The 19,936-nt window shown below is 36.5% G+C and overlaps 2 protein-coding genes across 2 annotated transcripts; one reads left to right on the top strand and one right to left on the bottom strand.

Annotated features, from left to right (window-relative positions):
* The first annotated feature begins 621 nt into the window (after positions 1 to 621).
* LOC121264134 (syntaxin-71) lies at positions 622 to 11,485 on the top strand. The gene is made up of 9 exons (XM_041167207.1): positions 622 to 919; positions 1,125 to 1,250; positions 8,413 to 8,572; positions 8,701 to 8,786; positions 8,897 to 8,965; positions 9,048 to 9,092; positions 9,183 to 9,245; positions 9,346 to 9,422; positions 11,195 to 11,485. Exons 1-9 carry the CDS (start codon positions 764 to 766, stop codon positions 11,208 to 11,210), a joined length of 798 nt encoding a protein of 265 aa, XP_041023141.1. The 5' UTR covers positions 622 to 763; the 3' UTR covers positions 11,211 to 11,485.
* Positions 11,486 to 13,171: 1,686 nt separating this feature from the next.
* Positions 13,172 to 15,016, bottom strand: LOC121264131 (NAC domain-containing protein 2-like). Its single transcript, XM_041167203.1, has 3 exons — positions 14,613 to 15,016; positions 14,202 to 14,488; positions 13,172 to 14,047 (listed from the first exon to the last, which is right to left on the bottom strand). The coding sequence occupies exons 1-3, from the start codon at positions 14,785 to 14,787 to the stop codon at positions 13,382 to 13,384; spliced, it is 1,128 nt and encodes a 375-aa protein (XP_041023137.1). The 5' UTR covers positions 14,788 to 15,016; the 3' UTR covers positions 13,172 to 13,381.
* Positions 15,017 to 19,936: the final 4,920 nt, after the last annotated feature.

Here is a 19,936-nt window from a genome sequence, read left to right as displayed (position 1 = left end):
TAATTATGAAATGTACTTTTTATTCCTAGATAGTAAACTGGTTGTGCCAGTTGAATGCTATCATTCTCCATCTCTTGCCCTATCAAGAGTGGCTGTCTAGTTTTTTATTTTTTATGTATATGATATTTTTTTATTTGTTATTTATTTGATACTTATATTATAAACCAATTTAATATTACTTTTTAAAATCAAACTGATTCCAAATATTGACTTTTTAAGATTGTGTTTAGATGTTGAATTGAGTTAAGATGATAAAATATTGTTAAAATATTATTTTTTAATATTATTATTATTTTGAGATTTAAAAAAATTAAATTATTTATTATATTCTGTGTTAAAATTTAAAAAAAATTATAATAATGAGTTAAAATGAGTTGATGATCTAAACGAAATAATATTTAAATTTAAAATACATAATTCTCGAATCAATATACATTGATATTAAGAGTCCGATTGAATATTGAATTAAGTTGAGTTAAGATAATAAAATATTATTAGAATATTATTTTTTTAATATTATTATTATTTTAAAATTTAAAAAAATTAAATTATTTATTATATTTTATATTAAAATTTGAAAAAATTGTAATGATGAGTTGAGATGAGTTTAACTTTGAAACCTAAATTTCCTCTTGAAACTGCTTACTGGCGTGTTGGTTCTTACCCTGAATCTGACATCTCGAAGGAATCGATCTTTCTTTCCCATTCGTTTTCATCCTACCCTTTGATTGAGATTTAAGGTGAAAATCATAGCGAGTAGAAGATGAGTGTGATTGACATTTTGACAAGGGTCGACGCGATCTGCAAGAAGTACGATAAATACGACGTCGAGAAGCAGAATAGTCTCAATGTCGCCGGCGACGATGCCTTTGCTCGTCTCTACGCCTCCGTTGAAGCCGACATCGAAGCTGCACTTCAGGTCCCTTTCATCTCGCGCACACACACCCACACTTTCTAGATTTTACTTAATCTGGCGCTCGTTTGCTTGCTCGGAAAACTTGGTGAAAGAACGTAATTCGGTGGCTAAGTAGCTGATCAAGTCTTAGCTGAGTGAAGACTATTGGTTTTTTCGTGCCCTAGGAAGATTTAGGGTTTTTTGAATTTTAAATCGAATTGATCTGCAGAAAGCGGAGACTGCTTCGAAGGAGAAGAATAAGGCATCGACCGTTGCGTTGAATGCGGAGATTCGTCGAACCAAGGCTAGATTGCTAGAGGAGGTCCCCAAGTTGCAGAAATTCGCTATTAAAAAGGTTGGTGTTTCACGTTCTTTGCGATTTCATTGATTCCTATACTGTCTTTTGTAAGTTTTGGTAGAAGCAGTCACTGAAATTTTTTTTAATCATGAATGTGGAGCTTGTTATGTTAAATTCAACTAGATCCGGATTTCGTTGGGCCGTGAGGGTGTGCGTACTCGAGTTTCTAGTTCTGGATCTAAATTCTGTCTTTTTTTTTTTTTTTTTCTTCGTTTCGCAATTTTGGTGAATGCTTTCTGGGATAGCGATCTGTTTAAGAGAAATAAAATGTATGGCGTTGAAATATTCTCAGCGTTGCCCCTAATTACTTGAAATTTCGTCTTCCTGTCTTTGGTACAAACTGTAAAACTGAACTATTTTTTGGATCGGTAAACAGAAATATTTATTGATAATCAGAATAGGCAAGAGCTCAAGCACACGGGACATACACAAGAGCGTTACCTATGCATAATAATCTAGTCATATAAGAAATTCATGAAAGTTTATTCCCTTCCCAAAAACTACATGGCCTAGAAGCTGTATTTCCTCCAACCAGAATTCACACTTGCTAAGTTTGGCGTACAACTAATGATCCTAAAGGGTCCTTAACGCTATCCTCAAGTTGTTTCAGGAATATATCAGGATATCATCTATGAATACTACTACAAATAAATCCAAAAATGGTTGGAACACTCTATTCATAAGATCCATAAAGGCTGTTGTGGCGTTTGTCAACCCAAAAGGCATTATGGTGAACTCATAATGATTGTACCTAGTCCGGAAAGCTATCTTATACACATCACCTTCCTTAATCCTTAGTTGATGGTACCCAAATCTGAGATCGATCTTGGAAAAGATTGTAGCTTCTTGTAGTTGATCAAATAGATCTTCTATCCTGGGTAGTGGATACCTATTCTTGTTGATCATCTTGTTCAACTCCCGATAATCAATATACATCCTAAGGGTTTCATCTTTCTTCTTCACAAATAGTATCTGCACTCCCCAAGGCGAGGTATTGGTTCTAATGAACCCTTTTACTAATAAATCCTGCAATGGACTCTTTAGTTCCTTCAACTCCGTTGGGGCCATCGTAGAGGGTGCTTTATGGACTGGAATAATCATAGTTCTAAATCAATTGAGAACTCAATTTCCTTGCCGGGGACATCCTTGACAATTCCCCAAAAAACTGCTGAGAATTTTCTTACTACTAGTATGTCCACTTCCTCATGCGTCTCTTTTCTCAAGGTTAGGTGTACTAGATAAACCTCAGCTCTTCTAAAGACCTTAGCTTCCATTCCTAGAACCTAAAAAGTTAAACGACAATCTATGCTTGCAACGTGCCTAAACAACCAATCCATCTCCAAAATAACGTCGAATCCGAGTATACCGAACACGATTAGATTGGCCTCCAAAGGTACTCCCTCTATCTCCAATGGACATCCTTTAACTATCTTAGTACATAATACTGTTTCTCTGTTTGATAGAGCCACCGTGACTCTTTGGCTCATCGGTTGCATCTGAAGGCCAGCCATCTTAACCAACGTGGAAGATGCAAACTATTGGGAGGCTCCTGAGTCGAACAACACGCTTGCATAAACGTGTGACACTCTAAATCTCCCTATGATAATCACTACTACTTACTATACGTAAAGGATTCCTATGAAAGAAGTTAACTAATGCGAGTAATAGCCTCATACCTGTGATAACGCCAACTTCCTACACTTCTACGACGTCCTTATTGACTTCTCCTGGGGTAAGTGTGTATACCATGGCTTGCACAAGCTGCCTTAGACCTTCACTTCCTCCTCTTGGCGTTGTTTGCTGCACTGAGGGTGCTTAGGGAAAATCCCGAGTGAAATGTCATGTCTGTCCACATCTGTAGCACACATTCCGGGATTGACGATAGTCCCCTTTGTGAGTCCTATGGCAAACGTTACACACCGACATCCTTTCGCCTGCTCGTGAACCTGGAATGACTTGTGGTTGCCCACCAACCCTAGACACGAATTTTTGTGGAGCTCCTGAACTGCTCCCTTCGCCTATTACCGTACGTTTCTTCAGATTTGGGGATACAACCAACGAGCTTCCCTGCTCCTGTTCAGCTATGGACGCCTTATGAGCCAATTTCTGAAAGTCTGTAATCTCTAGGCATGCTACTTGCGTCCTAATGTGGGTTTGCAAACCATCTAGGAATCGTCCCGCTCTCATGGCTTCCATAGAGATAAGGTGAGAGGGAAACCTCCCTAAATCCATCAATATGACGGCATACTGTTCCACGTTCATATTTCCTTGGACCAAGTTAGCGAAATCCTTTGACCTCTGCTTCCTTATAATCTCTGGGAGATACCAGCCGTTAAATTCTTTCTTGAACCTTTCCCACGAAATCCTTCCCGTGGCTCCTAGTTCCATAGTAAGGAGTTGCCTCTGGTATCCCACCACAGAGTTGCTTCTCCTTGAAGTAGGTAGCTCACATATAACACTTTCTGGTCTTTGGTGCATCAGCACACCTCAAATGTCTTTTCTATGTCGGATATCCACCTTTCCGCTCTCTCCGGCCCTCCATTTTTTAAGAATCCTAGGGGACGATGAGCCAAAAATCACTCGTACATACATACCCTTCCTTCCTTTCTGGGGAATCCTACTGACTGAACTTGCATGTCACGGGAACACATCTCATATTGTTGTTTCAACATATCCAATATCCATTTTCTAGCTTGCTCCTCGTCCCTTCCTCCGCCGGATGATCGTCCCTCATGACCACTCGGCATTTGCTCTCCTCGCGGAACTCTTGGTCGCACCATTGTAAAATCCTGCCACATAACCCAAACCTATTGTATACTATTCCACCTCACCATCCTAAGCATAGTTCGAGCTTAACACTAGAGTTTTCAACTTATCGCACTATATCAACTCCTATTTTCTGGTACTGTCCTATACTTCTAAGAGTTACCTAGAGTCACGCATAAACACACCTCTGATACCAAGTTGTGGCGTTCAGTCCCTCTGAGGTTTCGTGGTGCCAAGAATGCTAGCCGATTGGTCAACACCCTAGAGAAAATTTAGGCGTGTAGTAATCCCGAGGGAAGTACGCGTTTAAGATATTCGGTTTATGATAATGCAACGGAATTTAAATAGAACACGTGGTGACAAAGTTAGCAAACACGTACCAGAATACTAAACTTCATGAAAAGGGGCATCTCACTCTTCATTAACGTCAAAATATTACATCGTCCAAAGTACATAAAGTTATTCACCATAAGTGTCTGACTGATTACAAATGAGCACGAGGCTCAGTGTTATACATACTATGAAAGGCACGGGGTAGCTACGATGAGTACTGGAGCTAAGAAGGGTCCTAGTCTCCTTAATTAGGACTCGAACAGGATTGATTCCTCTTCCTCAGATGTCATGCTAAGGTCTGTACCTGCATTGAAGTCTATGGTCTCGAGAACGAAACCATATGTAGGTTAGGCGGCTATGACAAGACTGCTAATGAGAGATAATGCCACTGAAGATGCTATAAAAACATTTCATGTAAATATTGGAAGAACATGTATATACGTAGAGAGGAGTCAACCTCACTTTTACAGTTATGTGCATCCTCAAAATCTGGCGAGGAATCACTCTCTCAGTGAAAACATATATATATATATATATAGGCATGACGAGAAATCATCTTCTCAGGGTATTGCTCTCTTAAGCAAAATAAATAAAAACGCAATAATAATATTATGGTGAGAAGTTACCCATCTCCAAATAGTAGAAACCCTGTAAAAATTAGTAGGCTTGCACATTAGCTTGCCCAATCAATTTTTTGGCCCGACTCGACTTGGCTCGCAACCATGGTTATGGAAAAATAACCCGAACCATTCGGGTCGGGTGGAATCTATCGTGTGTGTGTGTTTTTTATAAAATTAATTAATTTTATTTTTATTTTTAATTTTTATATATATATATATATATACTGCTTGAAAGCCCTTCTCTATCTCTACCTCAACCATAAAACAAGAATCAAAAGAAATTTGAAAATGTACAAACAACGACATAGATCATTTTGAAAAAATGATAATCACTTTCCGGCGTCTTGTTAGAGCAACTAAACAAACACTACATAGAACCTAAAGAGCAGAGAGACACATAGAAAGGGAGAGTGACTACGAATTTGCAGTACCTGCTGATAGCATTAGAGAATCCGTCGACGACGAGAACAGAGAAGTCTAGCGTTGGAGAAAGAGAGAGCCATTTTATATGATCAAAACTCGGAGATTTGATTGCACGAATGCTACCGCAGAGTGAATTATTGTCTAATGAAATGGATTTGATTGCCAAGAAATGATCCCTCACAAACAAAACCCATGATCTCTTCCACCAATTTGTCACCTTCAACATACCAATGTACCCAGGAGGAGAGCTCCCAACTTAAGGGGCTGGAATTGTCACGGAAGTTGGAGAGATTTAGGTAGCTTCTGCCGCCAGTGGAGGGGTAGACGGAGAGCTGGTCCTGGAGGATGAAGTCGCAGTGCACGAGGATGAGATGGACGATGAAGAGGCACTGGTCGATGGAGTTGATGATTAGCGCAACCGATGTTAGCCTAGTGCAGATAAGTTCCCAGAGACTTCACCACCTCCTTGATGCAAACTTCCCCACCTCCACCCTACCCGAAAAAATGGTGATCGTGAAGGAGATGATCTGAATCCCTTTCACCTGCAAGCCCGCCAATGGGACGACGACAGTGAGCAGTTAGTTGGACTTAGAAGGCAAGGGCTTTCATCCATGGGACTTGGAGGCTAGGGTTTTGAGAAAAAAAAGAACAAATTTATAGAGGTCGGTTGAATTAACACCCGAAGAACAAACCGACACTAGGCGGGTTGGGAAACCGACCTTATAATGACCCGTCATGTGTCAGACGGATCATATTGATTAAATCGGGTCAATCGGATCGTCGGTCCATGTGCACAGGCCTAAAAATTAGTATTCGGCCTATTTCTGCCAAGTAAGGCTGCGTTTGGATGTTGAACTGAATTGAGTGAGATGAGTTGAGATGATAAAATATTGTTAGAATATTATTTTTTAATATTATTATTATTTTGGGATTTGAAAAAATTGAATTGTTTATTATATTTTGTATTAAAATTTGAAAAAGTTGTAATGATGAGTTGAGATGAGTTGATATAGGTTTAGTAACCAAAAGGAGCCTAACACTCTTTCACCACATGGTTGCTCGTCTCATAGATATTTGCTCGTAGGCTTGCACGTAGGAATAGATAGTTGCTCATACTCATAGGCACACATTTGCTTATAGGCACACATATGCTCATAGGCGCGCACACACACACACGCCCCGAAGCTTGTTGCCTTGGGGATGTTGCTCTACCTGGCTGCAACCAACTCGAAGACACAGCATGTGATATGCCAAGAGATCCCACATTCCGACTATTAAGTGAGGCCAAGTACGACATCGTTCCACCCCACTTCCTATGAGACATTCTCCTTCTTGTGTGATGTACGTAGTAATGCTTCGCGGAATGGTTTCTAGGAATTCTCCGTCCCGTACCATGAATAGAGACTTGCGCTAACTACACACACACACACACACACACACACACACCGATATCCAGGGTTCCCACATAGGGTCTCATCATTAGGTATAGAAAACAGTTAAAAACATTGAAAAAATTGAAAATATCGGAAATCAATGAGTAAATATAGGTAAAAACATAGTGCTTGAAATATTTATTTATGCTTGAAGAATGGGGGAGAAGTTCTAGAAATAATGTAGTGCCTCTTACACACAACATTCATCCTACATTATTCAGCACTGTCTTAGAAGCTAACCTACCTTCATACGTCAGAAATTCTCTCGTTGCCTCTCTGCTCTTTGCTTTCTGCAGCAGCCGCCTTCTTAAGCTTCTTAGTGAATAAAGTCTCAAAAGTGAGATCTTGTCCCACATCTAAGTCCTTTAAATAGAGTGAGATTGTCAGATGTCCTTTCTGACGTATCTCTGACTTCATGTATGCTTGGATATGAGTCCGTCATCCTTGTCGTCATATTGTAGGATGACAAAGACAGGTGACTAGGGTATGGTCCGCACACCCTACGATCTGTCAACTTCTTAGTCCTTCCTTGAACAAGAGTTTTCCATGTGGCGTCGGACCATACTTCTGGGTCTTGACGATAGGACTTGTCGCGTCTTCACCTTTCATTGCAGAACTACTCCAGATGTGACCTTTTAGATGTGGTGTGGCTTCTACGTACAGTGCTGACACTTTTCAGAGCCCTTGGGCTCAAAAAGTTCCCATGTTTGGTTGTGTTAGACCTTGACCATTGCTCCTCTTTTGCGAGTGATTCTATCTCACCTTGGGCAGGTAGCTCGTAACTCGCCCTAGCTCATTAGTCCCTTAGCTTCTCATTCTCGTCTTTATGCTAGGCAACTTTTCTAACTTGCCTACCTTGGTCGAGACGCTCATCTCCACCTCGCTCTAGGACATGTCAATCGGCTTTACACAAGGTGCTTGCTCGCCTAGATGTTGGACAAGCTGCACTCTGCGTCTTCTGCTGCTGATTCCTTAGACCATTTTAGTGTTTCTCATTTTGCCTTTCCTTCAACTTCATGAATGGCCCGTCTCCTTTCGCGTTAGGCAGGGCCCTCAGGCGTCATCCATGCTATCCCACCCTAGCAAATAATTTGTTCTTTATGGTCATGGCACTCTCATAGTGGAGTAATAAATGATCAACTGACTCCCAATCTTTTTGCACATGCAACACCAATTCATGACAATGATTTTGCAGTTTCTTAGGTTGTTTACTGTGAGAATCTTACCCAAGGAAGCGGCCCATACAAAGAAAATTGCCTTTAGGGGAGCCTTTGTCTTCCAAATGCTCTTACGTTTTTCATAATAGAGACTTGTAGAATGAGCGAACGGTGAACTTCCCTTTTTTAGAAGGTTGCCAAGAAATCTATCTTAATCTCCCCCTCTCATATGAATAGAGTACACAAGATTGTAAAAGTCCGAAAAGGTGTTGACTTCCCAATCTTGAGCATCTCTAGAAAATGTGGGATTCCATTGGAGAGTGCAATTGGATAAAAGTCTAAAAGATCTGCAATCGTGGCTTCCTGCATTCTCACTGTACTGAAGATCTTTGAATTTGTTGCATAATTGATACAAATCTGTTTGCAGGTGAAAGGGCTTTCAGGGGAAGAGCTTGCTGCCCGCAATGATTTGGTTCTTGCACTGCCAGATAGGATCCAAGCCATACCAGATGGGACCGCTCCTGCACCTAAACAAACTGGAGGTTGGACCACCTCAGCTGCTCGTACTGGGATCAAGTTTGATTCAGGTGATTTGTTTACTTCATTGTGATATATAATTTTATGTATCTATGTCTGCTTTGTCAGTTTCCTTTAATTTATATGAAGGAGATTTCAAGTGACTGTTGTTTACTTGCTTGTTTTGAGTTGATTATAGATGGGCGGTTTGATGATGAATACTTCCAACAAAGTGAGGAGTCGAGTCAATTCAGGCAGGAGTATGAAATGCGAAAAATGAAGCAGGCAAGCCACTCCTTTTGAGCTAGTAGATTGTTTATGTAAACTTCAGATTGTTAAATACATGTTTCTTCAGCTGTGGTTTCTGTAGCTTACCTATTTTCACTTGCCTACAGGATCAAGGCTTGGATGTGATATCTGAAGGTTTGGATACACTGAAAAACATGGCTCATGATATGAATGAGGTTAGCTGTCTTGTAGACTAGCATATGCTCCTTTCAATATTTACGCATGTGGGGATTTCTCTTATCATTTAATTGATTGCAGGAATTTGATAGGCAAGTTCCTTTGATGGACGAGATGGATGAGAAGGTGAGAACCATCATTCTCTGATTGTGTTTTCAAAGGTACGAAATTGGAATGTGAGATTTATATCACTTGGTGTTCCATTCACCTTTTCAGGTGGACAAGGCCAGAGCTGACCTCAAGAATACCAATGTTAGACTTAAAGACACAGTGAATCAGGTACCGGAGCTTAACTTCTTCAAGTTTAGCTTTGCATCTATTTTATTTTGCCTGGTTTTAGAATTTTGGCTGGATCTAATACTAGTTCTATCTCTTGCAGCTGAGGTCCAGTCGGAATTTTTGTATTGATATTGTTTTATTGTGTGTAATTCTTGGAATTGCTGCCTATCTTTACAAGTAAGCTGCTATCTTTTTCATAAGTAGTTTAAAACATGCATCACTTCTCTCATCTTTCATTTATCTGGATTATAGTATATGTATTACTGTCTCATTCTGCTTGGGAACCTTTTATAAGTCGTATGATTCCAGCTTTCAAAAAATCTAGGAAATTGTGGGGATCCATATAGTTAATCTGGCAAAATAAAATGAAAAAATTACTAAATTTAGCTTATGCTCAATTAAAATCAAGGAGTGAATCCTAACTTTATGGTTTCTTGATGAAAAATTTTGGAAGTTTGTGGATTGGTTAATTTGTTTGGCTTTAGTTTCTCTGTTGCGTACATTTGACTCATCCTATTTGCTTTCTTTGTGTCTTCGTGCATAGTGTGGGCCCTTTGCCACCCTTTGGAATTACCAAAATAATCTTTTTAATATGGAGTTCGACTTGATTTCATTATTGTTTAGGAAGAAATATTGTGGAGGTTCATGTGAAATGTTGTTTGAGAGTGCATTCTTTTGAAAATTAAGCTGAAGTTTAAGATGGCTTTTACTTATAAAAACAAAATATTTTCTTAAGATGGCTATAAGGTTTGGATTGACTATTAGAATAATGGTGGTCATAGAACATATCCATGGAAAAGCTAATTTAATTGAACTTTTATATGCATTGGTTTTGAAATTTATTATTGTATACATCTGAATATCCAGGATGTTTGTAACGTGGACTCACTAGCATTATGCACTGATGGTAAAAGTGAGAATAGATGTTGTCCTCCACCATTAAACTATTTCAATTGTTAGTCTTCTTACAGTTTTTCTACGAGGAAAAAGGAAAAGAAAAAAGAATTGGACAGTTTTTGCAAAGAGTCGTGCTACACAGAAGTTTCACATTCTGTATACTACCTAAACACATGTTTTTAAGTGGTATGCAAGAATATGAGGTTTATGTCTAGAATTTTTCTTAGTTGAATATTCCAAAGCTTGCGGAAGCCTGGTAGCAGTTGTAGTCCATTAATGGATTTCGGTATCATTTGTACGGGTAGTTGTTGCAGCCCACACCATCAACCTATTTCAATTGTTATTCTATCAACATTTTCTTAAAAAAAAAAAAAAAGAATTTGGATCTCTATAAATTAAATATTTTAAAGCATAAGGAATCAAGCCTGGTAGAGGATGGAGTCCATTAATGGACTTTGGTACCATCTGTACGAGTAGTTGTTGGGGCCCACCATCAACCTATTTCAATGGTTAGCCTTTTTACAGTTTCTTGAAAAAATAGAATTTGGATTTCTTTTAAAATAATATTTCAAAGCATTAGGGAGCCTGGTCGAGGTTGGAGCATTAATGAAATACTTCTTGAACAGGATTGTGAACAATAATCTTGACTGATTGTATTTTTTATTTTTTTATTTTATTTTATTTTTTTAATTTTATTTAATAATTAAGAAAGTAATTATTAATGAATTGATATATTTTTTATTTTTTAAAAAATTTAAAGATATGTAAAAAGTCGTGGAAAATAAAACAAAAAAATAAATTTACACTTATCGGTCCACTTTCTCGGACCGAGTAGCATTTTCTTTAATGGAATCATCCGTGTGGCCTGTGGCATTAAAAGCCTGGCTGGTTTGCCAGGTCTCTTCATAATTCCTGTCACATCTGCTAATTCCAGTAGCATTATTCATTTTTCTTAACTAGGCCTGAATTGTTGCTTTCATGACGTACTGGTCTGCGTTATCTTTTTTCTTGCTTTCTATGTGAATTTTTGACGGAATGCGTTTCATTTGCAGCGTGCTGAAGAAGTGAGATGAACCAAAGGGCCATTTGACCTGTTGTGGGCCTGGCTTCTCTTCTATTGCCTTGTGTAAGGGGGACTTATTATTGTGCTTGATTTATTATTTTGATTGTTTTTCTCCTGTATTATGAATCGCTTGCATTCTCATGTAGTTGGAATCTTTGCCCACATTCAGAATATATGCACTTGTCTTGCATGTACTCATGTATGAGGACATTGGTCATTTCTGTACGAATGCTATTTAACCTTGCTGCAGTCATTGTATAGCCTTTTGTTTTCGGCTTAAGATGGAACCTGTGCCCTTTGACAAGATGATATTTCCACACTCTACTCTTAACGGGTTTGACTTCCTAGTTTGAGCCCCAGTCAGTTGGCCTTTGCGTCGTGTACATGAGGGCCTAAACGGTATGAATATGTTTTCATTTTCTGTATCAGTCAGAAGAATCAATGTCAAGACCAGAGGGCAGCATTTGGTAGATGGTAGGGTAGTTTGCTCTAATGATAGATATTCTTGTGTCTATGACAGCTGTTTTGGCTTGCATCTTTTGGTTTCTACTCTTATATTCCTTCCGTTGCATTGGACACCAGCATTCCTTCTTGTCATCGTTGAAAATCATCTGTATCTTCCCCATCTAGCCCGTGTTTAATACAGAAATGGGCCTTTATTGTTCAAAGCCCGGCCCAGGAGTAAGCCTGAACACGGCAGCTGGGCTCAGAGTTTGTACTGTTATGTTAATTGGTTGAAGCGCCGGACCTAGCCAATGATCGTTAGACTTTGGAGAAGGGTTGTAAACTTTAGGTAATAACTAATAAGCTGTATTTCTTCAAAGTCTTTGACGCCAAAGACAAGAAATGAAGAAAAGAAAGCCAGAAGCCTGACCACATCTACCATGTTAGAGATATTGGAACCCATTTCTAAGTGGTCAAGATTAAAGGTGACGAGGCCTTGTATAGTTCGCATTTTTGATGACCATGACAGAGCACACTCTGTTTTGTGGGTGTGATTATGCTGGAAAGCTAGCTTCTGGAATTTATGTGTTTTTTAAACTAGTGTTGATATTGTGTTTGGAAAAAGGGTATCCACATATATGATTAAAGTAATCGTTATTACATTAAAATAATATCAATAACAGTGGGCTAGGGACTGGAGAGTCTTTAACCAAAGTTATTATTACAATTGAATTTAGCTAATATATGAAAAAGGAAGCTGACCATGGTCATGTTCCTTAGCTTGGTTGAGGTGACCGTCAAAATGTGTGGTTTAGTGAATTAAGAAGCTGTAGTTAGTAAAAAGGCATTGTAATCAGTATTTTGGCTTCATTTGATGGAAATATCCATTTCCACTACCTCCAATTCTATATTCGAAGAAAGTATTATGAAGTATGAACATAACAAGGTAGTTAAAATAGGGTGGCCTAGATCTTTGGTGGAACACACAACACATATGGCTTATACTGGTGCGCTGGACTCATGCCCCCTCATGTGGGATGGGATAGGTCTTGAAAATCTTAGATCCCGGAGGAGCTCTATGATAGAATGTGGTGGCGGTCAAGGTGTTGCGGTGGTGTTGTACATGTGGATGGATATATAGTCGATGGTTGGAAAGCAATAAATCCACAATTCTTCCTTAGAAAAAGACAAAAAAGAAAGGAAAATAGGTCCCGTTTGGATACAGTTTCATCTCGTCTCATCATTACAACTTTATCAAATTCTCACACAAAATATAATAAATAATTTAACTTTTTTAAATTTCAAAACAATAATAATATTAATAAATAATATTTTAATAATATTTTATTTAACTTTCAATTTTTATCTAAAATTATCTCATCTCATTTTACTATTCAAACGGGACAAGTTTACAGAGAATAGGGCCTAGAGATGAAGAAGGGGGAGATGTAAAGAGGAGGGATTCCTTATAGGAGATCAATATTGTTTTTTCCCTTTTTCAGAAAAAAAGTGAGTCAATTGACATAAGTTCTTCAAATAATATCTAAATAAAAGTTATCAATGCGTATTACAAAATACCAAAGAATATACATATTTATATAAAAAAACTCATATCTATTTTACACACTATTAATTCACATAACGAAAGGAATGATTACCAAACAACTTATTCAACAGCAAACAATTAATAGATCACAATCCAGTACTCCCCAAAAGAACCCTAGGAAGTTATTTACATATCCTTCTCTCCATTAGTACCCTGTTCGCAGTGTGTAAATACCAAGTGATTATCAAACTCTTGATATTGAACAAGCTGGGAAGTACTCCATTGGTCAGCTTCCAAATTATTATCTTGAAGATGGTCTGTTCCACAGAATTTCATAATTCCCATGCTATGATCATCACTCCCATTGCAGCTTATCTTGCTTGGTGGGAAGAAACCGTCCCTGATCTCATCATCATGGTTTCCAGCTTCCAAGGATATTATTCTCTTTAATGGGTTAAGAAAGTTATTGCTGGAAGAAGAAACGTCGAAATACTGCGATTCCTTTACAATATTTGTATCATCTTCAAGGAAGCTGGAAGGGCAGGATGTCCCATTAATGCTGCGACTTGGGAAGCTTATGCAGCTTGAGGAGGTTGTATTATGCATGGAATTGGAAGGAATCGCCTGAGAGGCAAAGATGTATGGCAGCATCGGACAATCGTTGTATAAATAATTTCTGACTGCGGCAAACAGATTAGGGTTCATGTTCATAGAGCGTGGCTCTTCCAGTACTGGTTGAAAGTAGGGCGCTGTTGCAGGTTCATAACTTGGAGTAGCATTTCTATGGTCTTCCATAGTGTTCCTCAGCATCCCGCTCTTTTTCCTAACTCGGCATAGAACCCAATCATCTAGCTGTATAAATTAAGAACAATTAAAATGTTTTAACATAATGAAACCTTAAATTTCCTTGCTATCATGGATTAAAACTCCGAACATAACTAAGAGATAAGAAATACTGTGAGGCATACTTCGTGTTTCATTCTGTTTTTTTGTTTAAACTACTTACTCTCATTGACCCTTTTCGCTTGGCAGTCCAAGTCATGGAATCGTGCAATCTATACTCATGCATGATCCAATCTGTCTTAACTCCTTTGGGAGGACGACCTTTGTAGAAAACAAGTGCTTTCTTGACACCAATACTCTTTGTCCCGCACGAAGTAAGTATGGGTTTGTCTGTCCCTGTAGCCTTCCAATAACCTGAACCTGCTGCTCTATTAGGTCTCACTCCATTTGGATACTTCCTTTCTCTTGGTGTAAAGAAATACCATTCATCCTCTCCAAACAAAGCTTTCTCTGTCAAAAAGCAGAAAAAAAAAAATGGCATCCTTTATAAGTAACTTAGCATAAAACAAGCAAAGAAGAAAGTAAAAAGGAATACGATCAGATATATATCAGTGGTACTGCAAATAATACAGACTTGGAAGCTCCCATGGATTATACTTGTACAGATCTATTTCAGCTATGATAGAAGCTGGGATTGGGCTTGAAGTTACTTTGTTTCTCAAGTAGTGATGGATGAGCTCCTCATCAGAAGGGTGGAATCTGAATCCAGGAGGAAGCTGAATGTCTGAATGGGGGGGTTTCTCCTCCATGATGAATTAGGAGAAGTTGGTCGATCTTTGGAGATGGAGAAACCTAGGGGAATCAATGAACTTCCGGTATTATCGATCAAAATGGTTTGTAAGTTATAGAGCAGCACTGTGCATTGTTTATATATACGGTTAATATCTCTCTTCAGCCAGAAAGGGACATGAATAAATTATATGGTAATAAGATAGGATTGGATCTGCTAGCTGCTGGTAATTATTACATTAGGCGTGGTAAATGTTGGAAAAGCAACCTATACATGGGGTGGATTGGATCAGGGCAGTAATTATATTAGCTAGGCTAGCTGGGTTAAATGCATGAGATTTAGATCTCTTAAGAGTTTCTATTCGAGTTTTAAAATTTAGAGTGGAAGAGAGATAAACACATCAATAATTATTTGAATATTTAATTATGAATTTTTCTAAAAGTTATAAATGTCTTAAGATTCATTTTATATGTCTATCTCTCGTTCACTTTAAATCTTAAAATTCGGATAAAAGCTAAGGGGATCCAAATCCGATTGAATGAACGAGGGAAAGCAACCCATTTGTCTCATGTTGTAACTTTTTGGAGCCACACACAATGATCTTCAAGGAGCCGATCAGACAAGCAAAAACAGCAATTTCAGTTAAGAGGCAATATTATCTATGCATGCAGCATATATTGACTTCATATTCTATACTACTTAAATAGTTCATATTTAGCCTAGCAAAGAGTCATTCAAATCATGATAATACAATAATTTAAAGAAATAATAATCTTAAATTATAAAATTTTGAAAAAACTAAAATCAATGGCTTCCCAAATTTAACAAATCAAACGTATTATGGACTCTATAATATTAAAACAATCATCAAGATTTGTGTAGCTCGGAGAAAATTAAAATTGAAAATAAAGAATAAAACTTCTAAGTTATATATATATATATATATATATATATATATATATTAAGAAATGTAAAATAAAAAAGAGAAAGAAACACCATGATCATTACAATACACTCAAAAGCATATATATATAACTAACGTCTCCTCCTTAATTAATTGTTATAACCCCTGTCGATTATATTATATAATATAAAAGCCTGATTTTGACTGCATGGGGTCAAGCTTCTTTCATTTTTAGTTAAATATGTACGTGTGTATTAAGAATGCTTTTTTAATGGACATGAAATATTCCTCCCGCTAAGAGTATTGGTAATCAATGTTTTGAATATCGTACCGGACGTCGTACTGGTGAAGGCACTGGAACGAAATATTTCGATACCGGTATCATTTCGAAATAACGTTTCGGGATAGTTGATATATAAATAAATTATATATATAAATATATATAAAAATTATATTCCAAAATAATAGTCTATATATAAATAAATTATATATAAATACATATATATATAAATTATAAATAGTTTAGTCTGAATTTGGGGTTAAAAAATAAGCTTGTAGTTTGAAAAAACGAAAAAAAAATATAGGCCGAAATATAGGCCGGTACAGGCCGAAATTGAGGCCGGTACCGGCCGGTATTTTGGCCGGTACGGAACATGTATAGTACCTGTATCGGCCAGACGGCTAAACGAAAAATTTCAACCGTACCGGCCGATACGGTACGAAATTTAAAACACTGTTGGTAATGGCTTATAATGCATCTTCATATTTGTATAATATCTCTTCAAATTGATCTGCATTAGATTATGCATCTTTAAAATTTTGCATAACTATAAACAGTATTTTTTCAAATTGCAACCAAAACAAAGAAGCCAAAGAAGACCAAACGGGATTGATAATTGCTTATTTGAAGCATATCAAGAAAAAATCATTTGATAATTGTTTATTTGAAACATATCAAGAAAAAATAATTTTAAGAATAAAAATAAAAATAAAAATAAAAATTAATATTTAGTTCAAAGATGTATAATTAGAGTTTTTCTTGATATATAAAATCAATATCTAAAAGATATGATTTTGCACATACATATAGAAAAATCAATACTAGTACTCTAAGTACGTACCTTTCTTCAGGAATAAGTACCTAGCTTGTACAAACAAATTAATTAAGAGGCTCCTCTTTTGTAAATAGTGTATTTCATCCATTGTGGCAATATTCATAATTAGCGTTATTTTAGTGTGGAAAAAATATATATTTTTAAATAATAAAAAAAACTTTTAACAATAATTTTTGTTTTTTTGTTTCTTCAGCTTAAAAAGATTTTATAAGAGAAATAATAGTCGAGAGAGGCCGTGGTTATGGTTATGGTGTGGTGACCCGATCTCAGCCATAACTGTAGCACTGCATCATGGTTAGTTGGCTGTTCCAATAATGTGAAGAACCTTTTTCCATATGAATAATATTAATTTTTAGGGACGCAAAAAAACTCTTAATTATTAATATTTTTATTAAAAGAATGCTATGCATCAATCAATACTGTTCATTCCCACACTCTAGATCTATAGTTTTTTTTATAAAATGTGTGAGTATTTTTTATAAGGTGTGAGCATGTTTTTCATAAGGTGTGGCCGGGATCGTGAATAGTAGTTGATGATAAAAAATTTTCTTATTATTATTATTATGGATATATACTGATAGGCACAAGAATTATAATTTATGTAGACCCAAATTATAGTAGATCTCGAAATCAGTATATATCCATAATAATAATAATAACAAAAACTCAATCTTATATTATATAGTTTGTAGGAGAAGCGTACTTGGGTATATAAACGTCTATTCTTATCAACTTTTTTAAATTATCATGCCTCATTTGAATATATATATATATATATATATATGCGCAGACACACACACATGATACATATATACCATGTCTTCATCATGAAATGCTGCATAAACTCCAAAAAAAAGAACATGAAAAAACAAGGGAGATCAGGATGGGGGTGGGGGACACAATAAGGCCAACATGCTACCCAGGATTCCGCTGCATGTCGTTTACTCCTTGGAATGTCTTCTTTGACATCCTTCTTTGTCTCAGGGTACCATTTCAATACAACTCGACACGAGTGTATGCATTTTCCTAGATTTCCATATCCTCCAATTCCCAGCTGGTACGTACCATGTCATTTACAAGTAGTACGTACTTACTGCTTATCTCATACCACTGTGCTCAAAAAATTATAAGTTGTATATATATCCTATTTGTAGAAGATGATCAGTACTTCTGTTCCATGTAAATTGGGGTGTGAACATAGTACTTGTTGTAAATCCATTAGAACTATAATTATAATTAAAAAAAATTAGAAATTGTATTACATTCTACACGTGCGCGCGCTCGCACACACATATATGTGTGTGTGTATATATATATATATATATATATATATATATATATATATATATATATACACTATTTCTGTTTACTAAGACTGAAAAAGAAACAAATTAACTACTAGATGAAGGTAGATCAATCTTGTTCAAACCGAGGCTTCTGCTTCGTCTGGAATAGGGTAATGACTTCAAATCCAAGGAGGTTTTTTTGTTCTTTGTACAGACACAAACACAGAAAGAAACAAAGGGCTTCGTGTTAAGACATCCCATAATCTTATTAAAAACTTAAAACCAGCGATCGAGTTAATTCTTTGGAGCTAATTACAATGTCATATAAATTGCAAAGCTTCTTTTTGTCACCACTATTCGATTGTGTATGGGACTTAATTGACAACTTAACCAACCATAATCTTTCAACAAATCTTCCTCTCCATATATATGTATATATGTTGATATTTTACAATATCAAATCGAGGTGCTGCATGCACTCCCAATGGTCTTTCCTTTTAAAAGAACCCATTTCGTTAAGAATTTAAGCATTGAATAATCATATTTGAAAATCTTTATGCCACATAATATTTACATCACATAATTTGATTTGAAAGGTAAATTATAAAATTTGAATCTTACAAATCAAATTATGTCACGTGGATAGTGTGTGGTGTACGTAAAGATTTTTAAAGTACCACTCATCTAAAATAAGAAAAAAAATACAAATGAAAACCTTGAAAGAAACAATTTTTCTTTTACTTTGCATCACAATCAAAAAAAGTTTCAATAATTTACACTCTAAACTACAAATATATATATATATATATATAGATATATTCTAATTTGCACCAACAATTAAGATTTAGCCAATACGATAAACATGAAAATATTTGTTACAAATCCCAACCATTAATAAATTTGAATGAAGCTAGCTAGGATATATGCCAATTGAAGCTAGCCTAATAATGGTAGTTAAGAGTTCAAATCATAAGTACTTTTTTATAGTCTATTGGGTGCATGTATAGAAAAAGGGCTGATAGCTTTGTGAATCGAAGTTAATTTCCGAGAAGAAAATTACTATTTGGAAGGGATCTCCCCAGCTCATAGTGCGGTCGCCAAAATCAATCGAATAATATTGGTGCTATCTTGCCCCTACTACGCCATCCATTGAGGCCGTGACCGTGCATGCAGAGTGCGGGAAGTTCCCCCTAGTGTTCTCCCCACGTGGATGATATGTAGAAAGGTAAAGGGGTGAAAAAATAAATCGGTAAATCGGATCAGAACTAATGGGTTTGGTCTAGTACCAGGTTTGGTCTGGTACCTGTTTCATTTTTTTTAAAAATCGGTCAAAATCAGTCCGGTTCCCATTTTTTTTCGTAACACCGGATCAGTTTATATATATTTAAATTTTTATACTGTATAAAATATGTTTTATATGATTTTTTTATATTATATATAATTTATATATAATTATATATAAAATAATTTTGTATTATATGACAAATTACTCATTAATATAATATTAAATTTTAAAATCCTACATAAATAACTATATATTATCACTATATTATTATATACTCTAATATATATACTATATTATATATACTAAATAACAGACCGGAAAAACTAGACCAGAACCGGTAAAATTGAAAGTACCGTTAAGGATGTAACTCGTGCGATATCGGTTCTTCAAATCTCAAAACTGGTATATATCAGTTCGGTTTTAAAATATGTCAAAAAGGGGACCGAACTGGATTGGTTACACCCAGAGGAAGGTGATGTCTCCCTCGCCCTCTTGGCTCACTCTACTGAAGCCGCATGGGGAGATCCCCTGCCCAAAGCAGCCAAATGGCCGCCATTCTTGAAATAGTAGCTAGTTGA

The sequence above is a fragment of the Juglans microcarpa x Juglans regia genome, chromosome 5D, assembly GCF_004785595.1.
Source record: "Juglans microcarpa x Juglans regia isolate MS1-56 chromosome 5D, Jm3101_v1.0, whole genome shotgun sequence".
Taxonomy (NCBI): Eukaryota; Viridiplantae; Streptophyta; class Magnoliopsida; order Fagales; family Juglandaceae; genus Juglans; species Juglans microcarpa x Juglans regia.
Note: the sequence above shows the minus strand (reverse complement) of the source record. Positions and strands in the feature narration are given on the sequence as shown.